This window comes from Falco naumanni, chromosome Z, assembly GCF_017639655.2.
Source record: "Falco naumanni isolate bFalNau1 chromosome Z, bFalNau1.pat, whole genome shotgun sequence".
Classification (NCBI taxonomy): Eukaryota; Metazoa; Chordata; class Aves; order Falconiformes; family Falconidae; genus Falco; species Falco naumanni.
Genome location: NC_054080.1, coordinates 73228146 through 73250968, shown reverse-complemented (window position 1 = coordinate 73250968; position 22823 = coordinate 73228146). Strand labels below are relative to the sequence as shown.

The 22823-nt window shown below is 38.8% G+C and overlaps 1 protein-coding gene across 7 annotated transcripts in view; it reads right to left on the bottom strand.

Annotated features, from left to right (window-relative positions):
* Positions 1–1522: 1522 nt before the first annotated feature.
* PRLR (prolactin receptor) overlaps positions 1523–22823 on the bottom strand; it is a 123146-nt gene continuing 101845 nt past the window's right edge. For all 7 annotated transcript variants that reach the window (XM_040579212.1, XM_040579209.1, XM_040579210.1 and 4 more), the window contains 10 exons: positions 20788–20957; positions 19822–19988; positions 17966–18107; positions 16419–16551; positions 15033–15202; positions 13596–13765; positions 12460–12604; positions 11500–11599; positions 10488–10557; positions 1523–9857 (listed from right to left, as the gene is read on the bottom strand). In XM_040579212.1, the coding sequence (XP_040435146.1) occupies positions 8832–9857; positions 10488–10557; positions 11500–11599; positions 12460–12604; positions 13596–13765; positions 15033–15202; positions 16419–16551; positions 17966–18107; positions 19822–19988; positions 20788–20957 (2293 nt within the window). In that variant the 3' untranslated portion in view covers positions 1523–8831. The remainder of the gene's footprint in view (positions 9858–10487; positions 10558–11499; positions 11600–12459; positions 12605–13595; positions 13766–15032; positions 15203–16418; positions 16552–17965; positions 18108–19821; positions 19989–20787; positions 20958–22823) is intronic.

Sequence of the window (22823 nt, the reverse complement as noted above, 5' to 3'; positions counted from 1 at the left end):
GGCAGCACCACCCCCGCGCCTCGCCCCGCCCCTCGGGGGCCGGCCCCGCGTGCCGCCGGGCGCGGCCGTTACCGCGGCCTCGCGGGCGGCCGTTGCCGTTCGCTTTGGTGTAAACTCGGTTCTGTCCCACCCTGAGGCATTTTCTGGAAAAGCTGCTGCGGCGGCTGGCAGCGAGGGGCGCCTTGTACCCTACCGAGCAGCCATGTCCGTGGGGGCGCCGGCGCCCCCCTCACCGCCGGGTCCCCCCTCACCACAGGGCCCCCTCACCGCTGCCCCCCACCACCACAGGGCCCCCTCATCATAGGGCCCCCCTCACCGCAGGGCTCCCCTCACCGCTGCCCCCCCCCTCACCGCCGGGCCCCCTCATCACAGGGCCCCCTCACTGCTGCCCCCCTCCCCTCACCACAGGCCCCCCCCACACACACTGCCGCCCCCCCCCCTCACTGCCGGGCTGCCTCTCACTGCCGGGCCCGCTCACCGCAGGACCCCCCCCCTCCTCACTGCCGGGCCCCTCACCGCAAGGCCCCCCCTCACCGCAGGGTCCCCCTTGGGGCAGCGAGTGTGGGGCACGCCAGCAATACAACGGCTCATCAAGGGAAAAAAAACCCAAAAATAACCGAAACAGAAGGAGGTTTTATCTTTAAATGCAGCCAGATGGTTAGGGAGAAACTGAAAAATGTGAGGGGTATAATTGATGATCCATTTCTTCCCCTTTGTTTTTCTTTATTTTTTCCCTTCCTTAGCAAAGAGTACTAGCACAACCTCCTACAAGGGTGGGAAGAGCGGGAAGCTGTGTTGCCTTCCTCCGTGACCCTCCAGAAGTTCCCCATAATACCAGAAACAGATGTGTGATGGTGTTCCCTAGGACGGTAATGGGCATACACCTAACTAGAAGCAATTGCCAGTGAAAGGTATTTCACAATGGTCCTGGTGACCCTAGCTGTTTCCTAAGGCAGAAGGCTGGCGATGTCACCCACCCTGAGGGGCAGCCCCAGTTTTGCAGGAAAACTGCCTGATCCTGATGCAATGCCTCAGAGATTTGTACTTTCTGCTAGCTAACCACCACAGTGCTTGCATGCTTTAGGAGTCCCAAATGCTCAACCTTTCTCAATCAAACTTTACTTTTTCTAACTTGAAATTCTGAATTTCAGTGATGAAGATAATTTTCATCAACACAAAGATCCATAAAGAAGCGTGACTATAGCAGTTGTGACCTGGTGCATGAGCCATCAGTGTTAATTGGTTCAATTGCGCGGTGCATGCAAAATGCATTAAACACATCTGTCACAGCACCTTCCACATGCAGAACAGGGGGAGCCCAGCCTGCAGACTGTGCTGGATGTCTAGCTTTTCCTATTTATATATTCTATGCTGGAACTGCTATATTTCATGGAGAAAGCTGTAATTTGTGAATTTTATTCAAGAACTTCTATTAAATTGAAATGCAAACACCATTGCAAAAAGATTTTACAATGACAAAAGATTGACAAGCCCATCAGAAAAACGATATTGATCTTACGAGTGAAATTGCTAGTAGATTTTATTAAAGCCAGCATTTTCAATATTAAGAACTTAAAAAATGCATTTTAAAGCATTGTCCTTCAGATACACTTAGAAACAATGAAGAATTCCTGAGTAACTATTCTTATACCAGTATTCTCCAACCAATGTACATATTACATATGAAATCTACTTTCTATAGTTTTTTTTTTTTTTTAATTTTGGAAATTTACAGAACATTTGGATCTGTTTCATAAAATAATTGTGCTTCAAGTAATTCTGTTGCTACAGCAATGACACTACAATAACTTGAATGTTCCAGATTGCATACAAATTCTGAAACTGTAATGGAAAAAATGCCTAGCTTGTGTTGCAAAGCTAGCAATGAAATGATTTATGCAAATGGAAGTAAGTTTGCATTAAATATTGGATCACTTCTTTCTCTGCTGGGAAGTATACCGTTTATTCTGCATATTATTCAGAACATGCAATTTAATTTATAAATATGTTTCTTTGTGAGAATTGCTGGCACAATAAGGCAAGGAGGTTCTAGAGACTGTTCCCTGCACTTAATGCCATGGCAGAAATTTGAACAAATGCAATTAGTTAATGGCTGGTGACAAATTTTTTCTGGGTGGTACTTTTTCAGATCAGCACCCTCAGTACTGCTGTATTTTACACAATGACTAAAAAAAATATGAAGCACAATATAAAGGTTTCAGAAGCCCAGATAGTGCTGAGTATCTCTCAGCAATATAATGCATATATGGAACAGATGGTTGTGTTATTCCAGATGATGAATGTTTTTTATAGTCAGAAAAAAAAAATACTTTCCAAGATGAAAAATAAACAACACTAAAGTAACCCAAGAGCTGTGAGTGTGGCTGAGCAGTAGTTTCCACTTACTTTTGGAATGAAGGACATGGGGATGAGAATTAAGAGTAGTCTACAGCATTATGAATATTACAAAGTACATTTGGACATATTTCTGCACGGAGAAAAATCTGCCTCTTCCTAGACATATATAATTTTCTGTCCTACTGAAAGCATATGTTCTACAAGTGACTTCTATGAAGATTTCCAGCATCCTTTACAAATTCTACTCTGTAAAACAGACCTTTGCAGTCTTTCTAGGAATCGAAGGGAAATTTTTCCGTTTGTACTGATGTCAAAACGAGGTAAAGGTACCCAGCAGCTCACAAAACCAGACCCAAAAGCAGCGTTTTTTGTTTTTTGTTTTTTTAAAAGACAAATTCCAGGACAAGCAGCATCACAAAGTAGAACAGGATGTTAAACCTTCCAGAAATAAAAGAGGAAGATACAAAAAAAGACTTCCTTATATCTAACTGCTCTGCTCACCAATGTCTTGAGTATAAGCCCAGCTTTTAGCATACCAGCACTACAAGAGGTCACACAACTAATTCAGGTATTTTTCTTAATTACTTTTGACAGCTATAATAGTTTCTCTTAAAAACTTAGCTTAAATGGGATAGATGTATTTTAAGCCTGACTTCGTAATTTTCCAAATCTATCACCAAGACAGGGACTTTCTGATTAAGGAAAATGTTAACAGATACATTGTCACAGATACAAACTAAACAATGCCCAGAAATGCCAAGAGACCAATTAGTAGTATCCACGAAGTCCTTTTTTCTCTTGGACCTTCTAGTTCATTACATTATCTTTAATAAATAAAAAACAGAAGAATGCTTAAGAATGATAGGCATATACGTGAGACAATGTAAATGGATAAATACCACTCATCTGTAGATCTGTCTTACTAATTGAAGGTTGCTTTTAAAAAGTGTAGTACACTTGATTTTTTTTCCTTAGAAATATAGGAAATGCAACAGCAGATCAGATGAGGGGTCTAGCTCTCCAAGCATTCTGTTTGCCCAGGACCAGCATCAGATACGTGGAAGAAAGTCCTGTAACTGATAGAAAGTGCATGACAACTTCTTATGTACAGGGCTTTTTCTACACGTATATAATAGCTGATCTGTAGTAGCTGGTTTCAGCTTTTTACCACTCTTTAGTGTTTAATAAGGCTTTACTGCTTATGTGGACCGTCTCAGGTAGCTGTGCATATCCCCACTTTTGATATCACACTATTTTCTTCTCTTCCTTTTTTTTTGCACTGACTCATTTATCACTCCTCTCAGTTCTACTACTCATTTTTTCCTGTCTACTCTTACATTTGTTCCTTTTGCGTCCATTTTCCGCTCTCCCTCCCTCTGTCCTCAGCTGTAGTCAAAAATGCATGTTTATCTGCTCTGATTTCTCTCATTATCTACCTATGTACCTCCTATAGTGACTGTACTCCTCTTCCATTCTGCCACAGACACCATGTCCCTCTTCCCATCATTAAGCTTTTTCTGTCCCCATATATTATGTATTTCTGTATTTATCTTTGATATATATCTTTGATCTTCTGCTTGACATACACAGAAAAGACAAAGAAATTCCCTTATTTGTTTCAAAATTGTTTTCAAGGCAGGGCACAGGATTGTTCCAATTAATGTAATTCAGTCCATCTTTCCATACCCGCAGGAATGTGAGTCTGGAGGGTTTGGCATAGTTGAGAGAAGGGCTAGTCTCCATATTCACTCATTTAGGGACAGAATTTGAAGATTTACTTCTCAGGAACTCAGCTGAAAACAGGTCTTTCCAAATAGCAAGTACGGATAAATGCTTAGTTCCATTGCTGAGTTCCAGAATGAGAGCATCTCTGACAATGCAGCCCATTCAGTCCTAGAGCACTGAACACACAGGCAATGGCAAAAAACTTTTCAGCCCAGGAAAGGAACTGGCACTTGGCTGCCAAGCTGGTTAGTATGGCTTTCCCTGCAAGATGGATTTTTCTTTGTTATTTTTTCATATTAAAATATTTCATCTACACATCTGAAACTTCCCATCCTAGTACTACCAGTGTGAGACAAGTGATGATTCCATGGCAAACTGTTAGTTAACAAAAATAATTTGACCATTACAGATTTTTTAAAATCTTGATAGACTGATTCACAGTTTGACACACAATGTAAAATGCTTTTGTCTGCCTTTTTAAAGGGAGCAAAAAAAAAAAAAATAAAAATCTGAGGTAGCAATTTTTGAGAATATGATGCCTGATCTGATGACACTTTTTCATTTCATTTGTCTTTATGGCTTTGTAGAAGATGTCTAATATCTATCAACTGGCTTAGATGACTTCTGCTTCCTTGCACAACAACCTCAAATTGTTTACAGTTAATGAAAAATTATTAAATACATTGACATGAACCCCACATATACAATGCTTCAGAGATCACAGATTCTGCTTATTCAGTTTGAACACCTGCTGTCACTACACTTTGAATACTTAAATGACATTTAAAGCAACTGTATATTTTCCAGCCATTTAAACAGAGACAAAATCAGCTATAGCACAAAATTCACTGCTCTAACATAAATCAATTACATATTTGTTTTACAGTTTGTTCTATAAACACATACATACTTTTACTTGTATTATATAAGGTCAGTTTGCTGCATTTTTATTATATAATCTTTGTAGTTACACAGTATCATCATGATCATCCCTCAAGCCTGCATCTTATGTGACAGTGAGTTTTGGGAGCACATGCCCTGTGTCAATAAATCCTATTTCTTTAGAAGTCACTGAGACACTAAAATTATACATCAAGTCTGTCTTTGCTGAGGAAAAAAGTCTTAATTAGAAAATTTAGATAATGAGTCATATTTGTCAATACTGAAGAAAAACTGTTCATAAAACTAGTCTGAGTCCGAAGGAAAGGTAATTAATTAAAAAAAATTGATTTAATGAATTTTATAAAATCAATTACTTCTGAAGAGCCTTTATGCTTCCTTTTAGGGCTTTTATGCTATGAAAAGTAATTCATGCTTCAAGTGACACATGCATAAATTTGACATTGAAAACATCATTCAAACTTTTCAAATAATTATTCCAAGTGAGAAGGTTGACTAATAGTGCAAGAGCTAGAGGGCTAATCCCTGTTCCTCAGGTAAATTCTGTTACATAGTTCATTTCTCCATATATCAAAGGAGGTGTCCAGAGCCTGTTATTCCCCAGTGGTGTGTCATAATTTTACAATGTGTACAACTGCTGCAAAATCTCATCTATTTCCTTATAAAAAACTATTTCTTAAGAGCTCCAAGCAAAAATATTGTTGCAAACAGAAAGAATGAAGTATTTGAACATCCAAAGGCCCACACACTTAGCTGAAGGTTATTCTGATTTTACAGAACAGTAGTTTATTCCCTTCTTGATGTCCTTTCAGATGTTAAAGGGCATTTTCAGGTGTTGCTCCCACCTTGGGAGCAACAAGGTGTTTCGGAAAATAAAATCAGATCCCAGGGAAAAATAATCAACCTGCAGATTGGTCCAGCTTAAAGAATGGAATATGTTTATGAAAATTGTGTTCAAATTGTGTTTAGCTAGCAAATCCCTCAAAAAGCTTAGCTACCTGGGAGCAATGAGCAAATGCGCCTTTTCCACTCTGGCAGAATTTCCCACTTCATAAAAAGCCATGTCTTTGGCATATTGAGACATTAATCAGCAAAGGTGGGAGAGAATCTACACCTCACAATGTAATTTAGGCTACAGCTATTTTGCAGCTTCAGTACCATTTTATGGCAAAGCATAGAAAACCTTCCACTCAGTTCTCTTTCTGTGTGAATTACTGGAGGTATGCTATAGTTACCAGCAGGTAGTCAGGATGAATCACACACTTAAAATCTGCTAAAAGTTGTGTCTGTTTGCCTCAGGTCCAAAGTTATCAATATGACAGGAACAGCCTGCTGCTGACACTTATCCCCTGATTTCTTTGGTTTACAGCATCAGTGTCATCCCCTGTGTTTTGTTTTACCCTAAGAAATCCACTGCATAAGGAAAATCTTTGGGCTGTGGCTTGGTAAGATTCTATAGCCTCTATGCATCACAAGACGCATCACAGAAGGCCTGTAGCAGCATGCCTTTATGCGCAGCATTAGATATAGAAAACAACGGCTTGGCTCAGATATGGCTATTTGTGTAAATAAAGAGAATGTGCCTGATCCGGATCAGCTCTGCCAGATTCAGTCAGAAAACAGAAGTGTAAATGAAGCTCTGTCGGAAAGAGTATATTACCAACTGACACGCACGCACACAAGTTGCTGCCCTGCAAAACATTCCTGTTTTGACTGATAAGTTGGTAGTTTCTTTGCAGTACTTTTAGCATCTCTAGAAAATATATGAGATATACTACAAATAGTATATCTACCGGAAAATTGTCTTGTTAACTATAACTGAACAAAATTTTACATTTGGCTGCCCTCCGGAGTAGCCACTTCATGTCTTCAAGTGTTAAATAAGTGGCTGAATTAAGAATCTAAGACACCTCCCTACACATTCAGCAGAGCAATGAGATTGCTCTGATCAAGCTCTGGAAGTGGGCAGTATGTTGCCTGTGTAGAGGAAACAGACTTGAAATCTGATGCCTAAAGTAAATGCTATAGTATACACTAACACATATGTTTACAGACATACAGGTAGCTAGTTGAAGTCTAAAGTCCTGCCAGCAGAAGGGCTAGGCAGCTCAGCTCAACTGATCTGTACTTGAGCGATTCCATGGCCTGATGGTACAAGGCAAGAATCTGATTTGCCAAATTAGATTGGCCACCTGGGACCTTCAGAATCTGAAAGTCTCTTTTGGCTGGGTCTGCAGCAGGTTACCTGATAGTGCAGGAAGGCTACCAGTGCGTAAAATCATGAAAAGCTGGAGGAATTTAAAGCTGTTCAGGAAGGACAAGTACAGAAGACAGCTTACCTATAGTAAATACACTTTCCTTCACACATACAGTACCATTCCCTTACCTTATGTTTCCAGTTTCCCCTGAAGCTAGTGATAACAGCTAAATACTTGGTCCGGTTTTAATCAGTCATCACTTGGTCATACTTTCCTGGAGTAAATTAAACTTTTGTTTCAAGAAGGAAGGACCATTGAAAGTTCAGAGCCATTCCAGTATCATTGTGATTCTGCCTTCCGTTACATGGAATATGAGGAATCCTCACTGTTCCCATTGCTGTTTCGGGGACATCTGTCCAGCCCAAGTACATGGACTCCCTTCCTCATTCCCACTGCTATTTCAGCAGAACTCTGACTCAGACTTTATGCCTTCTATCTTTGACTTTGGAGGCTGGATTCCAAAATTAATGTTGATAAGTTCATTATGAAAAACTTGACTTCAAACTTGCATTCCAGGCTCAAAGAAAAGTGCAATGCCTTAAGGATGCAGGAGAACACCATTCCATTAGTGATTAGCATCAGAGTACAAATTCAGTGGAAAAGAAGCTTTGCTCTCAAAACCGAGATTCTATTCTAATTTTATAATTACAGGTGATAAAAACATGTGAAACAAATAATTTATAATTCAAATAGTAATACATCTGCAATATATTAGAAATATAGTTTAAAAATTACTTCATATTAATTAGTATAAAGTTTAATTTTACGATTTGTCTAGAAATGGTAGCTTTACTTGTTACTGCTCTCTCAGCAGAAGGGAACAATAAAGTTCCTAAGTAGCTAGATAGCATTGGGAAATTAAAAAACATTTTATTTTGCTTTTCTTTTCTTTTTGATAATAGAAAAATAGCCATTAAAAATACATTGTTAAACATATGGACTTGTACTACAGTAGATTTGTATATTATGTACACTAAGGCAGTATATAAAATACTGTCCTGCTATTTTTTTTCGAGGTTTGTTTGGAGTGGGATATGAACGGGATGGAAAGTTTTCCGTCAGATTAAAACAAAGCAAAAATATATTTAGAAGGATTTGTTATTTTACTGTAATTTGTTTCTTTTTTATTTATGATTTCTATATAACAGCTCCTTTTTTCTTAAGGATTGAGGAAAATTATAAAGAAAACTTAATCTAGTGTCAGAATGTGTTCAGAAGAAAATACATTGTAGATGAGAATGCTGTTGTGCAATGATTTATCTATGGTGTACTGATTGAATCATGACAATTTTTATCTTTGTTGAATCTGCAGTATTCACTCAAGTTTAATCAACTAATAGAAGACCTGCAGTGCTGAATGATTAGCTTACAATGTATTTTTCATAGCAGGTAATACCCATTGCCTTATTTCCCTGTGTCAGAAATGTTTAATGATCCAATGTTTACTTCCATTATTATTACCTAAACCCACAGTTTGTTTTATTCTTTGTATAATACACATAGGAGGCTAGGCTTTTTTAAGGTACTGTTTGCTATGTGGTTTTGTTTTACTGTACTTAACCACTGAGTACATACTGTACTAACTACTAATTATTTAAAGGAGGGCATAAAGGAAGATGGGTCCATATACTCTGATCCACTGGCCTCTCTTTTGCACTCGCTTGGAACTGTCAGACAGTAGCTCATATTTTTCTCAGCTTGAGTTTGCTGAATGTTCCAAGATGTTTCCATTGCAGGTTCTTGAGAAACAGATGTGTGTTGCGTGCGTGAGTCTGGCATTAATACTAGAATATTATGGTCCACAACTGTTGAGACCTTGGTGTATTCTTTGCTGGTTCCTGGAACAGTGTATTTTTCAGTCTTTCCACTATTTTCTTTATGTTTCAGTACTACTGCTGGCTCCTCATCTTGTCTGACTTTGTGAACTTCTACATAATCCATTAGTTTAGGATTCAAAAAAGGTGACTTGTCATTAGGTCTGCTTTGTTTGACCTGCACTGTGGTTTGGTCAGTTTTGGAATGCAAATTTTCCATCTCTCTTTGCTTTTCCATGCCATCGTAGACAGTTTCAGTGATAGGATATTGTGACTGATGCTTTTCTTCATTTCCCACCAAAACTGGTGCAATGTTCACATTTGTGGTACCCAGTGTTATCTTAGGTGCATCTACAGTACTGTGGTAGGCAAACACAGGAGGCTGATTATTAGGTAACTGAGCTGCAGGCCATGTGGATGATTTTGTACTCTCATTGTTAAAAAGGAGTATTTTCTGTTCTGAGGCTATACATTGAGTTTCCCAGCTCCTTTTTCCTCTTTTATTTTCTTGGATGTCTCTTAGGTCTTGTCTTTGAAGTGTTGATGGAAGGGCATGGGACTCCCTGCACTTCTCAGAAAGAAGAGAAGGGCTGTCACAGCTCCCTCGGCCTGAGTCACTGTCTGTTTCCTTGAGTATCATTTTTGCATTTTTACTGGGATGACCATTGCCATGGCTTGGCATGAGTTGCTGATCCTCACTGTCCTCTACCTCCAGATATTCTATCAGCAGTTCCTCACAGTCTGATGTTGGAGGGAAACCATGGCAACCAAGGGCACTCAATAATTCTTCAGATTTTCCTGTCTAAGGGCATAAATAAGATATATTTTTTCACTGTTAACCTTAGGGTTTATCTGACTAGAACAATTGTAAGCAACCTACATATTTAATATACAAATACTTCAATAGTTATATCACTAGACCTAAGCTGGATTTCTACTGCTGCAGAGAACAGTGGAAGAACAGAGGAAAATTTCTTTAGTTCCCTCACTGGGGAGACATAATCCCAGAATTCATGGTTCTAAAATGGGAGGACTAGGGAGCTTTAAGCGGGTAGGAGTCTCATGGGTTTAACAAGATGGAAATGAAGAATGATACAGAACCAATGTCCTGTGTCCCCAGCATGGCAAGAGACTCTGGAGAGTAACTTCCATGAGAACTGGTAGGAAGATCACACAGGCGTTGGCTCTTGTGGGGGCCCAGGGAACAGCTGAGATCACCAACCCCATTCTCAAATCTCCTCCTTGCTAGTGCAAGCCAAGACTGCCTCACACATACCATCTACATGATCAACCTAAAAGTGTCACTTATTTAACACTGATTAAATTAATTGAAGCTGGTTTATACTTTATTATGGTAATAGTGTTTGCTAGTACATAATTTGGAAAAAGTAAGTAATGGTGAATTCTTTTTGTGGTTATCAGTGCTACTCACCTCTAACAGATGTGTATCTATACCTTTTATCTTTGGTCCTGGAACTGGTGGTAGGATAAAGGCTATCATTCTAAAAAAAACCAGAACAAATACACAAGGTGTAAGTATGGCTCTTACCTCTCTATTTTTTCTCCCATTTCCTTGGAATGTAACTGACATTTTAAACACTTCTCCCATATCTGATACCTCCTTGTTGGACCTTTGTTTCCCGTCCAGCTCTCAAGCCAGATAATTTATAAATCCAGTTACAGTTCATGTTATGTATGTATCCTTTGATGTATGTATTAGGAAGAGAGCAGTACAAAAGTTATTCAACTGGAAAAGACACTGCTAATGTCTTTTTATTATCTTTTGTCCCTTAACCTACAGGTCTCTAGTATCCCTGTAACTTCATCACTGGCCAAGAAACAGCTATGTGGGGCACAGTTCAGGAGGACTAGTGAGCCTGTATGTACATACTTGACTGTCAACTGACTATTAATAAACAGGATTTATGATCATTGACTTCTGATGGCTTTTCCATCAACAGCTTCTATCTCTTTCTTCCACTCAGCCAGTATTTTTTGCAAGACTTGTACAAAAGTGATAATCTTTGTGACAACTTTCTCTTTCAGATTTGATTGAATTTAGCCAGTGTTCTGGGGAACTGACAGACAGGTGGGCAGAAAGACAATTTCATAATACAACCTTGTTTCCTTTAGGAGATCAGGGCAAAACCAAAAGGCATGTCTTCTACAGGAGCAGGGATACTCCAATGTTTGCAGAATACTTACATAGCTAACCAGGGTGGTCAGAACTAATAGAGACATGTCTTTACCAACTGAGAATTTAGCCTGACCTCCCTAAAGAACAGAAATACCTCTTCATCAGTTGTGAATTTAAAGTCAAATAACTGTAATTTATAGTTTATAAGAGAACACAAAACCTATAGGATATTGACTCAAATGTTAGAAGTCTGTTTTTGGAAAGTTTGCTGAGATTTTCAACTCCAATTGTGAAATCGGTGACTTACCTGTACCCTTTCAAAACCATTGTCCAGCTCATGATTAAACATATAAGAGACGACAAGACACCAACGATGATCCACACAACCATATCTTTTACTCTAAAGTCTAAGAAAAACAGAATTATTTAAGGACACACATCTAGCATATGCATAGTCAGCATGCAAAAAAAAGTCTCAAATCACTTTTATTTTAAAAATTGATCTAAACTGCCAAATTTGGTATTGAACCTAGAGGCCTTTACTAGCATAGATGGAGCTCAACAGTCATTATAATACCTGGTAATAAATATACTTTTTATTATGGCACTGTACAGGAAATAAACTCTCTTGGAAAAATGGTAAAAAAGTGTATGAAGAGGGAAATTTTGTCACAGCCAGTTATAGCAATTGGGTCCAAACCCAATTATGCCTATACTTCAGTCACTTCATTATCAAATACATATCACAGAATTAATGAAATGATGGGTTAAATGATATAGGACTAAATATTTTTAAATATTTCTATTGTTATGTGACACTTTTTACATTGAGGTGTTTATTTCAAATTCATTCCAGATAAAGAATAGTGAAGAGCTGTTACTGTCTGAAGGCAGTCACTCTTTGCTGTCCATGTATCAGTTTTAATGCAGCCACTGGGATTCCTTTAATGAAAATGACTTAATTGAAAACTACTTAATTAAAGTCCTACCATGATGAGAACAAATGAGGCAATAAACAGAAAGGGCATGCTTTAAATAAGAATCAAAATCAATTCACCTTCTTAACTCCAAAAAGTAATGAAGTGGAAAGTTAACTGGGTGTGGTACAGGGACTCTGAGAATTCCTGTACCTTGGCAATGATGTTCTTACCTGTTCTAGGGAAATTCTGGGATGTCAATCTGCATGGGTGCCACAAACAACTAACAAAAGTGTAACGTGAATTTACATGTAATAAAACAGTTACTGAAGGGATGTCTGGCCACTCACCGGTAGGGATCTGAATATACTTTTCTGAGCTCCATTCACTCCATGATCCATGGTGGTCTGGTTTGCAATGAATCTGTATAATGTACTTCTTTCCGGGATTTAAACTAAACATTCTATATTGTGTTTGCTGTCCAACAAAAATAGTCTGGAAATTAAATAAAAAGCATAAAATGCACATAGAATATAGACATTTTCCTAGGAAAAAATCACAGCTAGGTTTAAGTCTTGATATTGAAGGTGGGAATATAGAATGAATCTGGGTAGCTTCTTAATAAATGTTATGCAGGCATGGGATAATCATACATTTATTTATTTCTGTGGTTCAGCTTTCTAACATAATTCAGTGCTAATGAGGTCTGGCTCTGATATACTATGCAAATTAAACTACTACAAAACCACATCATTAGTATATGGCAAATAGGAACGAACTGTGGTAATGGTAAAAACTGCAATCGTGAGGAGAAGGAGGCAAGAAAGAGAGATGGGGGAAGAAAATGCAGAGAGAAAAGAAGGAATGTGGAGTTGGTGGAGCTGTGCAGGACAGTAAAAAGTGAATCTTGCAATGGCCAGGGGGCTTAGAAGTGCAGTGGCAGAGGGAGGAGAGGGGGAGATACAGAGATGGCTGGTAAGTATTGCAGCAGCCAAGAAGGGGATGCGCCCAAATACCAATAACTGGAGTCTTTGGTTTGGCGCCCTGTTTAAGTTGCAGATCCTGACTACAGAGAATTATTATTATTATGTGGCAATGCCAACTATCACCTAATGGCCATTTGTACAAATTTAAATGATTTTACATAATGTCACTGAGCTTTCTGTTACCTGAGAAGTGCTTGTGGTTAGGAACAAATTATCACAAAAGAAACCTGACTAAATGGGAATGAACAATTTAAACTGTAATGCCAATATGATTAATGTATAATGGCCACAATTACAAAGGAGTACTTTATCACCTGCTATTGCACAACAGCATCTGAGATACCTGTATTCTCAGCAGGAAATTGTACATCACAGAAGTGCTTTTGAAAAATGATGAACTATTCAGTGTGTTTACTTCATTATATTCAGGCATGGGACCTGGATGACAAAATCTAATTGATCAGAAAACATCATCTAGCACAAACTTGAAACATCCTTACTTCCCATTCCTCTCCTTCTTCAGGCTTTAGTCGCAACTCATATTCAAGGGTAAGCCATCCAGATCTGACATCAGCCAGTGGGGGTGGAGACCATGTCAAGACCAGATATGGTTTTCTATTTATTGACTTTTTTAATTCCAGAGTTACGTTCACAGGAGGATCAGGCTGTACTGTTAAAAATCAAACAGATGACAATAGTCTAAATGATTTTTTCATTGCATCTTAGGACGAAACACAAAATGGTGTGAGTGGTGAGTTGCCACCTCTGTTGCATCTGTCTAGTAATTTAGAACTGGTGCTGGCATACAGGGATCAAGCGTTTCCTGATAAAGTAAGCATGGATTTATGAATTTGAAGAAAAAACTGAAGAACAGTAAATATGTTGAGTTCATGTTGAGATTTCCCTTAATCATTTATCATCAGAAATATTTTTTTCTTGTATTACCATTTATTGTTGCTTTTCCCCACAACAATGTTTCAAAGTTAACAGCTTTAATGCTGTGTTATGAAAGTTGTGGTTTACCATAATCTTATCAAAATTGGTGTATATATTTAGGAATGCTTAAGCCACAGATGTAGCTGATGAAACTTGCCCCCTTCATCTTTCACATTCAGAAAATGCAACAGCATAATGCCTACATGCATAGACAAGGATGTTTACAAATAAAACAAACCAGTAATATTAAAGCCCTGCCTATATCTTAAAAATAAATTGAAATGGAATCCAGGTTTCTGCTACAGTCAGTCTTGCAGCTTAGTTAGTTCAGAGGTAGAGCTTCTGCATATTGTGCATGTATTTTGCCACTTGTCTGATGCAAAGCTTCATTGAGTAGTCAGGGCATAGAGGTAAAATGTAAAACTTGTTCTCCAGCAGCCCTTTTCCAGTTGCCAGACTCTAGGCAGCCAGATCCTCAATAACAAAATAGTTCTCTGTCATAATATTCCACTCTTTCAGAAAAAAACCCCAAATACTTGTCCACAGTCACTCTGTGGAAAAAGTCTGAGGAAAGAGATTATGAGTACACTGCTATAAAAAGCACTAATTTAGCTTTGCTTGGGTCTGGAAATACTTTTAGGTAATCAAATTTAAGTATTATTAGTTAAAAGATCAATTCGATTTCAGTTGCTGGTAAAGTGGAAAAAGATTTTAGCTAAATGATGTTTCTTGGGGCTTGACTGAAAGAAATACGGAAAACCAATAAATAGTTATTTGAATGCAGCTTTAAAGCTTTCTGTATTTTTAGGCTTCCTTTGAAAATAAAATGGCAAAGGGATGAATATTGATTTATTACTACAACATATAAGATCTTATTTGTTCTTATGAGTTTTTAACTTGGATATAATACTGTATATGACAAAAAGCTGGAATTAAAATTCTTGGGTCAAAACCCATAACTTGAATGATTTGGTTCCACAAAAATACTTTTTATCTCTTACCTATGTAAGTCACATCCACATAATGAGGATCAGAGACTTTACTTCCCATTTCATTAGTTGCCTTCACAGTAATATTGTATATGGTCCAGAAAGATGTATACTTTTTATTGAAGTAGCATGAATTGGGGCCTGCAGTTCTGTAATCTGGACATTCATAAACCTGTTCTTCTCTGAAATGAAAGAATCACTGTGATTAGGTTACACAGACTAAGCCACCCGATTTGTTTACCAGCAATTCAGCATTATTTAGGGCTGGATCAGATTTCTCATGCCTAGCAACGTGAAGGAAATCAGAAAACTACTTTCGGACTAAGCAATCATTGGACAATTCCAGACACCGTAGTAAACATTTTACCCCAAAATGAACACTATAAAACCTGAAGAATTTAGGCTGTTGTAGATGCAGCAGTGGGCTGGTAGTGCAGCCCTTACTTTTCTGAAAGCCATTGTCCATTGCATAGCTCTTACAGGTTCCAGAGAGCCAGTACGAGTGATTGCTGAAGTCTTCTAACCTAGCTATTAACAACTGAGTTATTTCCAATGTTCATTTCACACTTGCATTATTTCTGCATATTAGATTAATATGCTTTCAGAATCTATTTTGGTCTTTCATCACCTGTTCCTCAAAAAAATCTACTTTGTACCTGTCCTCCAAATCCATTCCCAAGCTTCCCAAAAGGAGTATGTAGTACTAGTTTCCAAGCTCCTCTGAGATGCACAATAACAAAAAGAAAGTTGTGGATATGGACCTCACACTCTGTCCTGGCTTGCTGGACCAGTACCTGTCTTTTTCCATAGAGTTCCAGAGAGTTTTTCCTGGCTCTCAGCTGACTAGTATAGAGCTTAACATCCAGTTAGGACAGTGCAAGGTTTACCAGCGCTGGGTGAATGAAAAATAGTTCACAGGACCACCCCAAAAAACTGACTACGTCTTTAAAATGAATGTTTAGCACTTGATCTAAGTTCCAGGACCAAAATTACTGGATGGAGTTAGGAGACATTCGTGGCCTGTGAATACTTATACAAAATAAGCATTATCACAAGATGACCCAGTATCTGGTCATTTTGGAAAGCTTTATAACTGGGGCTACATGGGCAAATTGCTACAGGACTGTGCATTTGTATTGTGTCCTATTATGCAGTTGCTGTGCATTGGCAACTTTTAAGGCAGTCTATATTTCAAGGCAGAAGAATCCACAGAAATAGGAACCTAACATAAAGAGATCCTCTTTCAACCTTAAATGTGTTACTGCCAGTGCTATTCCTGAATATGTCACTTGGAAAAAAACATGTGGTATGGAAAACAACATCTTGTAAATGCCAAACCAATCAGGACTGATTTTCCAGGTCCTCCCAATAAAACACTAATTATACACAGCTTATTACCCTTCTTTGGTGTAAAGCAAAGTGTGGTTAGTAGGATGTCCTCCATCTGCACCAGGTTTCCACCAACAAGTAAATGTTTCTTTTTCTGGAGAACGGCATTTTATTATTGTAGGCTTTTCAGGAAGTGACTCTCCTGTAAGAAATAAAGAAATTAACTACTTAATAAGTTTAATGCATTAGGTAAACCCTGAATTCATTAAACAATGTCAAGCAGAGCACAGGAAAATACTTTTTTCTTTTCTACAAGGAAAGGCAAGATTTTGCTTCATATTAGCATGAGAAAGGAAGAATAGTTCAGTGGCTAGGGCAGAAACTTGCTACTTTAATATGAATTCAAAAACCTTTCCCACTGCAACTATGCTGAGGAACTATGTTTTTGTTCCCTGACTATGGCTCTTCTGTACCCCCGAATCTGATGAGTGCTCAAATACTGTCATAGCAGGTTCTCTGCTATCCAATCTATTTTCTACATAAACCATTTTTCTTCAAAAAGTGTGTTTTAAGACACTTCTGACTGTTTAAAAATATGCTGTCATTTGTTTGAGCTTTTACAGGAAACAAGTGAAGACCATATGTGTTTGCCTATTTGCTCATGTCCCTGCCAGTAGTTCTCTTCTGAAGTACCTATGCTGATCTGCCCCCAAAGATACAAAGCAGCAGCTCTCCTATTTCCTTGCAAAGCAATGTTATGCTCAGTACTCAGGCTACTGGATTCCTGATGATGTTTTTATAGACTCAGGCAAAGCACTTAGAGTAGGGCAGAAGAAAATGCTTATATTTTCAATAAGATTATGCCAGTCAAACCCTTGATGAGACTGAAACATTTTCAGTTATGTATTTGTGGCAAAATATGGCCCTATTACATGAGTAATAGATATTTTCTACTATGTAGAGTAGGGGCATTGATTTTCCAAATTTCTAATTGCCTAAGGCAGATTTGAGAATGTGACATTTAAGAAATATCTTTCTTCAGCAATCTCCATGTCAAATAATGGACAATACAATTAGTGACAGCAGAATATTTGAGAAAACCTGCCTAAAGTGTCTGAAAAAAAGATATGATGTCATGCATATTTAATGTGTCCACTCAAGCCCAACAAAACACTGATTATTTCCATGTGATGGTAGCTGTGAATGTTAGGCTCTGTTAGACACAGCAGTGCTTTCAGTCCAGTGACTAATGAACAAATGAATGATTCTTACACAAATACCATTACCTGACATCTGTAGCTACAGAAGAAATCAACACGATTTTTAAATAGAGGGATGAGAATAGTAAATTATTTAGGCACATCTGTATCAAAAGTGACTTCCTAGTAAATCCCAGCCTGTTTGTCATAGCCAGTTTCAAGCAGAGGATCCTGAGCAGGTCAAGACTGAACATGCAATTACACACAAAGTATGGTAAGAGACACTGTTCCTCCAGCACTGCGAAATGCCTGTCTGTGTGAGAACCAGGTTTTCAGGGCTGCCATTTAGGCACCTTTCACAATACTGAAAAGGCTAGACTTTAAAAACAATTAACAGAATAGCAATCATCCACTCACCGTTGGGGATCTGAATGTGTTTTTCAGAGCTCCACTCACTCCATTCTCCAAAGTCCAACCTGCAACGCACCTGAACAACGTACTTCACCCCAGCTTGCAGTCCAATCAGTTTGTACTGCGTCTGCACTCCAACAGATATTGTCTGGAAAAGAAAATTGACTGGAAAAATAGCAAAGAATTGTGCCATTTTAACAAATAAACCATAAAGGATTAGGCCTGTGTCACTGACACCAAAAGGCAAGGGATTCAGTTATAAGATGTGAATTACAAAGAAGCAAAGGTAGTAACTTAACAGAAAAACTCACTTCAGTGACACTGAGATTCTGATACTCTAGAACGTATTTAATTGTAGACTTTCTGTAAATTAGTACTCCACCAGATCCACAATGCAAGGAACATTATAGGTAGTTCAATTCACAGATAAATCCTGTGTAACGTTTCTTAGTGACTAGTTTTAGTGCTTATTATTAAGTGCCTTCCTCAGGCCCTTTGAATCTCTCTTCAGAAGTCTTTCAAGATGCATTGATTTCTCCATGATTAAGGCATCAGCTGTTCAGGTGGCATTGAGGCCACCTGACTACAACCTCAAGAATGGTATTTTATCCTGTTATTTGTGGAAGTGCTGTGGCCCGCTCCTAGCAAAATGGCAACAGCTGGGAATGCTAATGGAAATGGGGTGGGTGTGTGTGTGGGGGGGGGGGGGGGGGGGTGTGGGGGGGGTGTGTGTGTGTGTGTGTGTGGGTGTGGGTGTGTGTGGGGGTGTGTGTGTCTGTCTGTGTCTGTCTGTGGTCTGTCTGTGGTGTGTCTGTGTGAGAGTAGGACACCCCAGACTTTCTGAGAGGGGGGGTTGCCCTCAACTGGTGATGTTGAAGAGGATGATGACAACTCTTAACCCGATTAAATAGTAATTAGGGAATAAATGAGAGACTTCTGAAACAAAAAGGGTCAGCTTGAAAAGCAGTATCAAAGAAGCATGAAAATTTGTAATAGCTGGGGAAGACTGGAAAAATCAGCAGTAGCCAAAGTTTAGTCTGATGCTGTCAGAAGCTTCTCTGGTAGCATCATGGCCTCTGCCTGAGCCAGACAGGGCAGCCTCCCTCTCTGATGCTATGAGAAGCTGCACACCAGACAGGGTGGGCTGAAGCAATCAGGAAACCACACCTGGGTGCATGCATGTGACAGTTTGGGTGCTTTCTCACTAATATGTCTTAGTAGACTGTAAGAAGGGAGGTGGATTCACATTAGTTTAAAGCATGTATGTCCCCTGCAGAAGTGGGTGTAAATAAAGGAGTTTGTACCCTCAGGAGGCTGAAGTGTGGCTGTAACCTACTTTTCCTGGGACAGGGGAATTTCTGTATATAGCTTATTTCTAAAATTAGTTATAGAAGTGTGTTTATAAATTTGTAGGTGCCTATTAACATTTTTAAGTGCCCAGTACTGTGATTTACCTGTTGTATTGCTGATACTGTCCTTGACTGCATCGTTAACTGATTGCTTGTTAATTACATCTTAATGAATCAATAAACTGCTTTCATCCTTGTATGGTTTAAACTGTATGAACTGAGCAGTTTCTTAGGACACTTGGGAACAGATGCATGGACAAAAATTCCAATTAAATATTGTATCAGTAGACTAAATAGGTTTTTTTTTAGTATATGACATTAGCACAATTGTACAAATACCTTCAATTTCACTGTCTCCAAAAATCATTACAATATTTTTCTTTCTTTAGTCAGACTTGGTTACATTAATTTTTCTATCCTTATGGAAACTAGATTTTTTATAATACTAGTTAAATTCAGACAAGAACACTCACTGACAAGAGCATTTACACAATAAATATACTTTTCTATTACCTCCCACTCTTCCTTTTCCTCAGGTTTTAGTCGTAGCTCATAGTGATACACATGTGAATTAGAGCTGACATCAGACAACGGAGGTGGAGACCATTTTGCCCAAAGGTACTTCATGCTAGTAGATGTTTGTTTTTCTAGAGAGAAGTTCACAGGAGCATCTGGCTGAACTGTATAAATGAAAATTTTGCCATTAGTGATTTAATTTTACTCTCAAAAAGGCACCTCCTTTATGGTTTTGTATTTCATCACATTGGTTTTGGATCATACATGCACTTCTATAAGGGAACAGTACCATAGCCTTTTTTTCCTTTCTCCCTAATAATGTTTAACTGGCTACCAATTTACCACAGTATCAGCAAATCTTAGACTTTACTATGAAATTGTCAGGCTAAGGAAATACAAATCATAATTTCATTAGGCCACTTCTTGCAAAATTAGAATGTCAGATATTTCATAGCTAAAAAGACTAAGTATATATCATTACAATGTGTAGATTATGCACATGCAGAAAGCACGATGGAGTTAGGAATATGAAATACTACAAAAAGCCCACAGAGTGCTTAGGCAGTTGTTTTTACCCTCCCAAGACTGCAGCGCCAGCATCCAGAAAGATGTTTAAATTTTAAAAATTTAGGTAGCTTAACCTAATTTGAAAGTTTTATAATCTGTAGTGCTAGGAACCTACAAAACGGTCATTGAGTCTAATGGAAGTACTGGAGATAACTAGAAACTGAAGCCATTTTTTTTCAGCTAAATAAATATGTAGTTACTTAATTTATAAGTAAAATGCAGTTTTCACTTGAATTAAAGATACATATTTTAGATCAACTGTAGACAAAAATTCCCCTACAGCAAGTCAAGTTTCACATAATGAGGAAAGAAATCTTTCACCACTGGTTGCTCTGGGATTAAAAACCACATACATCTCCAACTAGTTTGTTTTCAATTTCATTCTTCTCTTCTTACCTATGGAGGTTACATCCACATACTGAGGATCTGAACGGTTACTTCCAATCTCATTCATTGCCATTACAGTGATATTATATGTTGTCCAGGGAGTTGTATGGTTTTTATCAAAGTAGCAGGAATTGGGACCTGACGTTTGGTAGTCTGGACATTCATAGATGTCTTCTTCACTGAAATAAAATTATTTAAAAAGGTAAAAGTTTAGGAAATTAAGCAAATCAGATAATATTCTAGTAATGACCTAGATTCAGCAAAAGAATTTGAAATGTTTAACTTTAAACCTATGTGTAATCCCACCTCTGGGAAACATTTTGATGAGTATTAAATGCTATTATCGTAAGTGCTTCATTGCTATTCTTACTGCAGTTGTTCAGGGTGAGAACTTTTGTCCTTTTTTATACATAGGAATATGTTGACAAAAGATGGAAAAAGAAATTTCCAGAGACAGCATAGAGCAATATTTTAAAATGTTCAAAAGCAAGTTAAAAGGCAAATTAAATATTCATTTTGACTAAAGAAGAAAAGTTGCTAAACATCTTCTTTACATATTTCCTGTGGAAAGTAACCTGATGGGACCTATGGCAGAGGAGTGTTTTATTGATTATTTTGTTTTCAGCAAGATGTTAATTTATCTGCTTTTTAACATGATCATCATCACAACTGTCTCAACAAAAATTGATTAATTTGTGATCTCTTACCTATTAACTTTATATGGGTCTTCAGCTTTTTTAGGAGAGGGGTTGTTTTTACTCAATTAAAACTGACCTGGGTGATGTACTCAAAGCCAATCCCAGGTGTGAAGAACTGCACAAACCCAAAGCACCAGCTGAGATGGTTCAAGGATGCACTTTAGTCCCACTGTTATGTTCTATGCATTGCTAATAACAAGGTCTTTTATTTTTTCCAGGCAGTTTTGTCCCAGATCACAAAGAAAAGATGCGAGTAAGGGGACTGTGCCTGGGAGACAATGAGCTAAGAAAGGCAACCTTGTCCCAGATCTGGAGTGCTTCTCAGTACCTGGTGTTCAGTAGATTTAATGAAGTGCTCCTGTCCATTCCTAAGCAGGACTGTTCTGGGCTGTGATAAGTATGACTTAAAATGTTCATTAAAATTTCTGTTTTGATTAAGATTTAAGCATTTGGACTTCCATGAAATAAAAGCTCATTGATTATTGCTGAGCACAGTAGCTTCATTAAAGGCCACATCTTTCCTGACCAATTAAGAGCAAATGATTTGGAGTTTATTTAACTGATGCAGGGATGTCTGAGGCTTTACCTTATCCATTCTGAACATCACTGGATTTATTAAAATGAATTTGATCCCTGAGCCTCCCTGTTTACTTGGCCCTGTTCAGAGACGTCTTGTTTTCAGGGAGAAAGAGCAGTTACACTAAGAAGCACAGGTTAGGCGAAGTTGCTAAACATACACATATTTTATTCTTGAACAGGACAAGAGAGTCACAGACTTTACCCCAACAGTAACTTTTGAGATGCAATAAACACATATGATTTTACTCCATTTTGGGAACCATGAGGCTGGCGACAAATCGAGAAGGGGAAGCCAAGCCTCTCTATGGGTTTTCTCCAGATGAGTGTTTGCAGTGCACTGTAAATGGACAAGCCTCTCAGCAGGGCCCTCAGGGCACCGCCTGCCCCCTCTGCCCCACCAGCCTCCCCATGCACTGCCTGTGTCCCAAGTCCCCATCTGAGCCCACCACAGCAAGGCTGGTCTTCAGCTCCCAACAGCCCTGCCCTTGCCAGCCATGCCTACCCCAAGCCAGCCCCAGCCTGTGGGCTGATGTCCTGTCCTAGCCTGGCATCAGCCCACCCCTGTCCCCCAGGAGGTGGCCGATGCCCCCGGCGGAGTTGCCCTAGCCTGCCCTGCTCCCTGGCAGGGGTGGGATGGGCTCTGGATGGAGGCTTTGCCCTGCTGCCCCAGGGGAGACCCCGTGGTGCCTTGATGCTCCCCTCCCCCGAGAAGCATGCCATTCAGCTAAAAGCTGTCTGCCTCCTGGTAAAATGGACAATCTACACCTT